The sequence below is a fragment of the Parasteatoda tepidariorum genome, chromosome 5 (genome assembly GCF_982258835.1).
Source record: "Parasteatoda tepidariorum strain Cologne lab strain chromosome 5, Ptep-v5.0, whole genome shotgun sequence".
Classification (NCBI taxonomy): domain Eukaryota; kingdom Metazoa; phylum Arthropoda; class Arachnida; order Araneae; family Theridiidae; genus Parasteatoda; species Parasteatoda tepidariorum.
Genome location: NC_141759.1, coordinates 1,816,843 through 1,826,920, shown reverse-complemented (window position 1 = coordinate 1,826,920; position 10,078 = coordinate 1,816,843). Strand labels below are relative to the sequence as shown.

General features: G+C 25.8%; 1 protein-coding gene and 1 long non-coding RNA gene across 5 annotated transcripts in view; both read left to right on the top strand.

The window, feature by feature from the left end:
• The first annotated feature begins 426 nt into the window (after positions 1-426).
• Positions 427-4,403, top strand: LOC147808477 (uncharacterized). The gene is made up of 3 exons (XR_015433577.1): positions 427-569; positions 1,852-1,911; positions 3,801-4,403. It is a non-coding gene; the product is annotated as an uncharacterized LOC147808477 (long non-coding RNA).
• A 2,171-nt stretch (positions 4,404-6,574) lies between these two features.
• LOC107436085 (RNA cytidine acetyltransferase) overlaps positions 6,575-10,078 on the top strand; it is a 59,108-nt gene continuing 55,604 nt past the window's right edge. The window contains exon 1 of one of the 4 annotated variants that reach the window (XM_087163109.1): positions 6,575-6,744. Coding sequence is in view for 2 of the 4 variants with exons in the window: in XM_087163108.1 (XP_087019234.1) it covers positions 6,852-6,959 (108 nt within the window). In the remaining 2 variants the exon portion in view is untranslated. Of the gene's footprint in view, positions 6,960-10,078 lie in introns of all 4 variants that reach the window. The other 3 variants (XM_087163108.1, XM_087163111.1, XM_087163110.1) reach the window with 3 other exon arrangements.

Here is a 10,078-nt window from a genome sequence, read left to right as displayed (position 1 = left end):
CACATCTGTAACAGCAAGTGATCATGAAAGTATAAGTTCCCAGGTAGCAAAAAGATATGATCTAAAATTAGAAAGATGAAATATAATACTGCCCTGCTAGAAAACGCAACGCTCTTGAATCCTATCTTCTAATTTTAGAACTAATATTATATAAAATTAAATAGTATTCGATCTAACATTCGAACTTTCAAAATAATCATCTATTTCATTACTTTTGGTACAGCGTCACATTTTCGCGAAAGGTTATCCCATATTATTAATAAATAAACATTTATTTATGAAAGAAAACAATGAATTAAACATTACTTAAAATGTCATTTTTAGCCAATGCAAAGAAAGCGAAAAATCTTATTAGTAGTAGTTTGCGAACGATTGAACTCAAAAAACTTTTTCAACTGTTGAATCTTGTCCCCCTTCTTCCTCGTTGGCTTTTTCTGTTGGTTTGTTTACGGCGCCATTGTTAGAACTAAGCTGCTTTCTTTCCAATTACATTTGTATTTATAATTTAGTAATTATTTGAAAACTTTATACATTTCAATGATAGTTACATGAAACGTTAAAGAAGTATTGTAAGTAATGTTTTTGCTTTAGTTAAAAATCATGTATCAAATAAAGTCAGTTTATATTATGAATTGTGATCATTATTGTTCGCACATAGTAGTTGACTTCTGTGTTAAGTTATTGTTTAGCTATAAATAATAAGTAATGTAATTAGTTCAAAATATGCTTGTAAAAGAACGTTTGCTAAGTAATTCGACTGTAACAAAGTTTTTCTGCAACAGTGGAAAAGATAAAAATAATTGTCTGTAAACAAATTAGCCAAGTTAAAACAATTAGAAAATTAATGATCTGCTACTTTTAGCTCAGTTTAAACCATTACATTCTAGAATGTTTAACGTTCAATACAAACAATATTGTTACCGTATTAAAATTTCATGTCTAAAATATTGTAAAACAAAGAATTAAACATTTTTATTTAAATTTCTTGGGGATATTTCAGCATCGTGATCTGTCCCGCCAAGTGCAATCACCAAATAGATTTTAAACTTGTAACTTTTTTAAACAAAAATATGTATATGTTTGCCTGGGGTTGTACCTTTCGAGTTTGTCCTATTCAGTAATGTTTCTTTTAGTTTAATAAATATTTATTAAATAATTATTATGATAATTAGTCTAATAAATAATTATTGTTTAATAAAGTTTTTAAATAAATTTCTATTACATATAATCTGAGACTAAAAATTTAATTAAGCAATAAAAAATAAGTGTTATGCATACTGACTTTTAAATGTAATGTAAATATATTTGGGGGGAGGGACAATATATATATTACAACTTTGAAATATGTGAATTGTTAAAGAATTCTCCGAAATGGTTTTTTCAACCATAAATTGATGAATTTGAATTCTTATTGTATCTTTTTATATTGATGTACTTATACGAATTTTAAAATAAGCATTTGTTTATTTAATATTTTTCGGCACTCTTTTTGTTGATTTGCCACATAGCGAGTAGTTATTTTCTGGTATAATAAAAGAAGTTAAAAGGTTTTGCAATTTGATTTTATTTTTAAATATCTGAGAGTTTACTTGGGAGTGCTTATGAGCTAAATTCTTTTAGTTGATCTTCTTCCCTCTGTGTTATTTTTTGTGTGACACTAACGAAATTTTTTTTACGCTGGTATCGATACCGAAATTTATCATTTAATTTCATTGTAAAGGATATTTCAATTTCTTAAAATCATTTTCAAATTAAATAATTAAAGTTTCAAATAAATATTCAATGTTAAATAGTTTTAAATGTGTTTTTTTTTTATTTCAAAATCTAATTTCTTTTCTTTTTAAATTTCAGTATATATAGTTTTTCATCTTCAAGAAAATCTACTATTTTTAAAATAAGCAATGGACGAAAGTAAGCAATTGTTTATTTCACACTTTTTTTGTTGATAGCTTGCCACATAGTGAGTATTTATTTTCAGGTCTAATAAAAGGGGGTTAAAGAGTTTTGTAGTTTGAATTTTTTTTTTTTTTTTTTAAACATATGATAGTTTGCTTGAGAGTGTTTATGAGCTAAACTCTTTTGTTAATCTCCTTCCCACTATGTTACTTTCTGCTTTTCATGTGGCTCTACCAAGATTTTTTGATGCAAGTATTGATACTGCAATTTACTCATTGAATTTCATTGTAAAAGATATTAAAAATTTTTAAAAGCATTTTCAAATTGCATAATTTAAGTTTAAAATAAATATTCATTGTTTAAGAATTTTAAATTTGGTTTTTCCATTGTAAATTTAATTTTCCTTTACAATTTCAGATATAGCTCTTCATCTTCAAGAAATTTTAATTAAAATTTCATGTTTGAAATATTGTACAACAATGAATTAAACATTTTTATTTAAATATAGACTGATTTTTATTTGAATGTTTTTGATGCATCATTATTTATATTAATTTGTAAATGATTAAAAAATAAACAATAATATGGTCTATTCAAAATGGTGATTATGGTGAATGTAGAGCTTTGATTAAATTGTATTTTTTAAATAAATTCCTATTAGAAATAATCTAATGCTGTAAAAATTTGTTAAACTATAAGAAAAAAGATATTTGACAAATGTTGGGTATGCATACTGACTTTTAAAGAATGCTATGTCAAAATATTTGGGGGAAGGGGCGAACTATATTTAATATATATTTACAACTTTGAAATATGTGAATTGTTAGAGAATTCTCCTTCTATATGATTTTTTCATCCATGAATTGATGATTTTAAATTCTCATAGTATCTTTTTACATTGATGTTCTTTTACATTAATCAAATTTTAAAATAAGCAATGGAAAAAATTAGCAATTGTTTATTTAACACTTTTCGCCACTTTTTTTGTTGGCTTGTCACAAAAGAGTTTTGCAGTTTGAATTTTTTTTCATTGCAACGATAAAGATAAAAATAAATTTTTTGTAAACAAGTTTGCCATGTTTAAATAATTATTAATTAATCAATTACTTTTTAGTTAAAACCATTGAATTTTAGAATGTTTGAAATTTTATTCACAAGTTGAACACTGTTGTTACATTTTTTGAATTTCCTGTTTAATATAATGTAAAATGGTGAGTTAAATATCTTTATTTTCATTTCATGAATTAGACAGATGTTTTTGATATATGATTAATTATATTAATTTATAAATGATAGCAAATAGTTAAAAAAAATAAGCAACAATATGGTCTATTCAAAGTATGTTAACGTTAAATGAAGAACAGTGCTTTAAAGGTGTTAAAATTTTTATTTATGAAGTTCTTAAAAAAAATGTGAACATTTCCTATTGGCTCTATGAGCTTATACAATGTACAAAAGTATTTTAACAGTTAAGTGTCATTGTACTTAATCTTTAAAAAAAATTAAAAAGTATTGAATTTGATATATTTTTGTATCTGTATATATACTTGAATATTCACTTCAATTGAAAAGAGCTTAAGCGTTTTGACCTATAATTTCTTCTTTTTTAAAAAAATAATAATTAAGAAAAAATAAAATTATTATTTGAAGGCCGTTATAAGTGAAATAATTTTCTATTCTTGCTTGGTGATACTGAGATTTTTTGGTGCAGGTATTGTTACGGAAATCTACCCATTAAATTGTAAACATTTTCAAATAAAATGATTTAAGTTTTAAAGAAATATTCAATGCTTAATAGTTTTAAATTTACTTTAACTAATTTAATGTTTTCAATATAAAGTAATATAGAGGTTTAAGTTTAGTGTTTTCAATGTAAAGTTAACTTTTTTCTCTTATAATTTTAGCTTCGTCTGCTGGATAAACAAGCTTATCTACCAGGAAGGAGCCATTCATTTTTGAGCTTGGGTGCTGTACAATGCAAATGGAAATTAATTTCTGGTAGAAAACTAGGAGCCTTATGTTCGATCCTGACAGAAAACAAAACGACTGGAGGCTCTTTAAATCTGCCGGAGCTGAAAGTTTGAAGAAAGGTGCATCCCTGTGCGATTCGTTTGTGTGATATGCAAAGATGCTGCTGACCAATTTATAAAATCTTTCAGTAAAGCAAAGATTTTCAGTTTATTGCTCTGAAATATAGTTCAGTAGCACAAAAACAAAAAATTGAATTGAAGAAAAACTTTAAACTGTATGAAATGACTGTAAAGTTTTGAATTTTTTTTTAATTTAAAAATAATAATAATTAAAATGATAACACATGGTCCTACTGTTGCTTTTAGAAAAAAAATTTATTTTATTTAATTACAAATACGTGTTCTTAACTTATATTTTAACAAAAGAATATTGATAAGCTTATATTAAACAATGATGGTAAGAATGTATTGCTTTTATAGTTTAGTGAAGTTATATTTATATTGTGTTTTGTTTTAAAATAAAATTAGTGAAATGTTTGTCATGATTTGATTTGATTTATTTTTTTATTCTTAACTACTGCATTGTGTAATTTATTCTAGTCATTATAGTTATGTTTAAGTATTATGAAAATTCGAGAAATTTTGAAGATATCAGAAGCAATTTTATTTTAACATCATTGTTAAACATTAACTCTAACTTATGAGCAATTATACTACTAGCATTGTATTTATTAATTTCAATTTTGCAGTTCAAATTTGAGATAAGAAGTGTATATAGATTTTTATGATTTTATAGATTTTTGCAAAGATTTAAATTAATGTAATTGTAAAATAATGATAATAGTAAAAATTTCTTAGGCTTAATATTTAAAATTTAGCAGAACATTTATTTACATTATTGTAAAAACAGAAAATTTAAATCAACTTAAAGAAGAATCTTGTTTAAATTTTTATACATAAAATTCTTTGCAAAAGCAACTTTTTTAAATGCATAATATATGTTTTTTTTTAAGGCTAATTCTTCATAACGCATACTATATAATCAGAGAAAAACGATTTTGATCACTAATACTAAAGGCAACTTTTAAAAGATAATGTAAAAAAATTTATTATTTTTTCGTCTCATTCTTGTATGCAATTATATGTTTGTGCAAATTTAATTTAGATAACGTGATATTTACTGACAGTTTTGAAATTAAAATGTTATGTTAATTTTTTGCAAAGATTGTTAGTTTAATAGAACATAACACCTTTAAATAATTATCGAATTGATGAAAATTCCTGAAGTTATTCTAACATTATTAAAAAAAAAATATTAGCAATTTTCGTGATATTAGTTGCTTTCCTGGTTTCATTCCCTGGAAAAATTTCAACCTTGCGTTTGAGTTTTGTTTTTAGGTGTTTTGCTAAATAAAATTTCAAATACTAAAAGAATAAAGTTACGTAAGTATTTCTCCATTTAGCAATTCCAGTGAAAAAAGAAGGGGAAAAAATATGTGTAAATTTGTTGAAGTAAGTAATTTGAATATTTTTAAATTTTTTTCTTTATTGTGCCAATTATTACAAGAAATGTCCACTTAAAAATTGTAAGGGGAAAAAATTTTAAGTTTAAATTTCCTCTCAGTTCAAATGTAAATATATAACTTTATAATTATATAGTGTGGTTTTTATTATATAATTTCAGAATATAAATAATGAGAATGATAATTGTGAAACCATTTAAAAAAATATATATATTACAAACTAACAAATTAAACTAAGATTTTAATAAAATAAACCCAGTTTTTTTAAAAAGAAAATTAAGAGTACATTTTAAAATTAAAGACTTGAAAATTATTAATGATATAAAATTTGTCAGAAAACCCATTGTATGAATAAAAGAAGAAATATCAATAAAAGTTGCAATAAAATATTTCCTAATTTAAATATTCGAAAAAATCAGCTGAACATAAGATATACTTTGGAGTAAGGAGGAAAAAAATGGAAGGTAGCAGAATTCGCTAATATAATTTTGTTTAGTATTTCTGTATTGCTAAGTAAATAATGCATGGAATGACATAAAACTACTCTTCTATGTTTTACTGCTTCACAACAATACAGAAAATTAAGTAAAATTGTATCGTCGAATTATTCTACTACCATCCATATTTTCCTCTTGCTTACTCCAAAAAAATAAAAAGCAGAATAATATCAGAAAATACAAAATCTAATATTATATAGCATCAAAACTAACGCAAAAGAATATTATGGCGAACGCTAGATAATATTAGTTTGCATTGAATCTAATATTATAAAAGGCTGAGCAAACAGCGACCTTTTATATCTTTCTAATATTACAAGTTGTGTAATATAACGTTAGATTTTGCCGCTTTTCTGATATTATCTAATGTTATGTGCTACTTGGGTTATGTTGTTGGTAATAGAAAGGTAAAAATTATTGAGAAAATGTTCTTCAAATGCTTGGTGTGTTCTGCTTTAATGCATGTTCTGGTTAGTTTTTTCAAGTTCTTCTACCTTTTCCTTAGGGAAATTTTGCTTCTTATTTGCTGCTAATAAAATGGCGTCCGTCATTGCCAATTTATGATGGAACTAATGCCTGATATTTTCAGGCTCCCGCTAGTGGGAGTACTCAAGCGCTGCGATCGTGAATACCTGCTCATTCACGCTCTGTTTATTCATAAATATTTTCTCTATGTGTTCTGGATGGTCCTGCTCTAAAAGAAGAAATACTATTTTGTTATACCATGGAAAAATACCATGGAAAGAATATTAAAAATTTTTTTTTTTTAAATTTATTAAGCCTTAGGCTTATAAGCCTTCGTCTAAAATGAGTATGTTTAAAAAGATCTGAGTTCAACAAAAACAAAGCGTCGAAAGCGTTAGTAATAATTAGCTTTTTAAAAACGTGTATTTGTTTACTTTCTGTTTGCTATTTTTTTAAAAATTGAAAATTGTGTATAACGCGTTAATTTAATTGCAATCCAAATGTTACCTGAAACAATAGATAATAGGATTTCTAAACTAATAAAAAAATGCCTATCTCTCCGACATCGGTCAATGTTTTTTATTTTAGGGGAGAATTTTCAGAATCAGGTGAAATACTTACTTTTCTTCTGTAATATCTGAATTGTTGTATTAACCCCTAAATTAATATAAATTACGAAATATTTTGATCTTCTATATGCCATTGTTGTAGTGTTCGTAGTTGTCATTATTTTCATAGTATTGTCATAGTAGCTGTCACAAAAGTTTTGCCTTGATTTTCAGTTTTAAGCGCAGAACATCCCATGTTTTATGAATTTAAATCGGGATTTTAAATAGTTAATTAAAGAATTGTAAGATTTAAGTTATTGACCCAACATTTTTTTAATTTTAAATAATAATGCTTGTAAAAATCACTATGAACTTTCTATGAATTATATACATTCTCCAAGGCTTGTTGTGTTTTCCTTATGATTTATTGTTTCTCATATTTTAAGAATTTAGTCATTTCATGAAAAAAGAATTCACAATTTTACGTTATCAAATTTTTATGATTGTAAATTCTAGGGTCATACTCGTATATAATATTTTCAGCTAATAAATTATGTTGTATGGTAGAGTTTCATAATTATTGACTTTAAAAAACCGATTTTACTTGACTTTATTTTTGTGAGTGTCTATATTTCAGGCAGGGTGAATCATTGTTTTCCCAATCACTTAATTTTTCAAGCCCTTCCCCCCTGATTGGCATGCCACTGGGTCTGACACAAGATAGTAGAGGAAACAACTAAGTAAGACAGAAGTGCAATATACAGAAAAGCTTAACAATCAACTACATGCAGTTGTGACCTTTCCTCTTCTCTGCGAAACGTGTTTGTTCTTTTGAGAAAGGGAAGTAGTAATTCTCTCGGTAAAAGTCTAAGCCTTTTTTATCCTTCTCTTTTTGTTAAAGTAGTATGCAACTGCAAAAGAGAAAATTTTCAGCAATTTTATTAAGAAATTCATTTTGTTTATTAAATATGTAGTTATTGTAACTCACATTCTGTTAGTGTTCTGATGTTAATCCTAATGACAGGAAAAGATTTTAAAAATAATTAACTAGACTTAAAAAGAATTATTTAAATATTGGAAAGTATGATACGTTTATTAAATTGAGGGAAAACAATTAAAGTAAAAAAACTTGTTTTTGTGACATAAAAAATCTTGAAGCTAGAAGTCTTGGCTTATAACCACTTTATTATTTATAATTTTTTCCAAGGGTAAAAATAAAAAATACTCTTTTGAATTTTTGTGTGAAAAGATATGATGTCTAATGTTATGAGAAAAAAACTAGTCTGGGACGGAAAAAAAAAATTGAGGTCTGATAATTTTGATTTGTGTTAAAAAATACTTGAATTTGGGTAAAAACCACTTTTTATTTTTATAAAAAGCAAAAAAAAAACCACCCCATATTAATTTTTTTAATTAAAATATATGACATTTAACATTTTGAGAAAAAAAAATTAAGTTCAAATAGATTTTTTATTCTGCGTTAAAAAAATCTTGCGAAGTATTTTGGCTACAGATCATTTTTTATTTTCTTATTGATCAAAGGAAAAGAAGATATATTTTTATGATTTTTTTATTTGGAAAAGTATCATATTTAGAATTACGAGAAAAATATTGAGCTCAAGAACCTTTGTTTTTGTGCTATAATCTTAGTAAAGCTGCTATTTCTGAATTGAAATCTTGGAAGTTAAAAAAATCTTAAACTAGAAGTAATTTGGCCACAGATCATTTATTATTTCCTTACTGTTAAAAAAAGTTACACTTATGTGATTTTTTTATGTGGAAAAGTGTCCTATTTAAAATTATGAGAAAAATAAAGAGGTCAAGAACCTTTGTTTTTGTGTTATAATCTTAGTAAAACTGCTCTTTCTGATTAAGTGTTTAACCTGGACATTGTTATTGCTGAAGGGGATCAAAGTGTAGTTCTATACAAATTTATCAAGAGGAATCTCAAAAATGAATTATCCCATACAAATTATTGCTTGTAATGTTAATGAGTAATGTCATCAAAAATACTGTAATTATTAATAATGATCTTGAATATTCTCTTGTGCCTACTAATTTATACAGTGCTAATTTTATACTTTATCTAAAGTGCAGGTACTTCTTTTAATCTCATTGATTCTGATATTGTCGTCAGTTCTTATAAATTGGCATCTTATTAAAAATTTTTGTATCCGGTTTCTAGTATGAATTCCGTCAAAAACTCGTATGATTTTGTTAAAGAATTTTTTACATTTAATATTTATTCACTAACTTTCTTCTCCCTTAATTGTCTTAAAAAAGAATACTAGGATTTTACTTCAGCCAAGTTGAAATTGATGAACTAGTACACCTTACTCGCATTTGCTTAGAGTAGTCTCACTTTTAATGGTAACTTTTATTGAATAATTGATGGCTTAGCTATGGGTAATCCTCAGTCCCTTTTTAAGTGACCTGTTTTTGGACTATTTTGAAGTGAAACTCTTTGAAGTTCCTTTTTATAGATTGATAATCTGATTATATTAATTCAATATTATGTATTCTATAAATCCTTGCATTTTCTTCACGATAAAACAAAAGAATATTAAATGTTTACCTTTCTAAGGTGTTCTTATTATTCAAAATTGCTTTTAAATGTTCACCATTGATCATAGACCATTTCCGGTTTCACACCCTCCTCATAATCTTTCATTCCAGCCTACTAACCAAAAGATAGCTGCCTTATGAACACTTCAAACTAAATTTCTTAAGACCCTGTTGCTGACATTAATGGCTAATCAAATTTTCATCTTAGAATAATCCATTGTATATTGGAAACTGAATCTACCCTTGAAAGAAATGTTCAAAATCAGGATATTAAATGATCTTCCATCACCCTTATATAGTTGGAATTTAATCATAGGTTTGAGTTTTCTTCTGCTAAAATCTACTAAACTTGAGTTTTGGGACTCTCCTCATATTTTGAAAAATTCTAATAATTTAGTTAATGATCTTTCTAGTATCCCACTTTTTCCTAACCTTTAGAAATCTAGCCTAATTTAATCTTTTGGGGTTCCCACCAAGCCTCCTCCCGGCTATTTCTTCCAATATTCTTTTAATTATCTTGTTTAAATTTGTTCCTCTTTCCTGATTGGTTTAAACCACTTTGCATGTATTTCTATTGTTGTTGACGAATGTCTGTTTAGGCAGAGGGGGTGCGA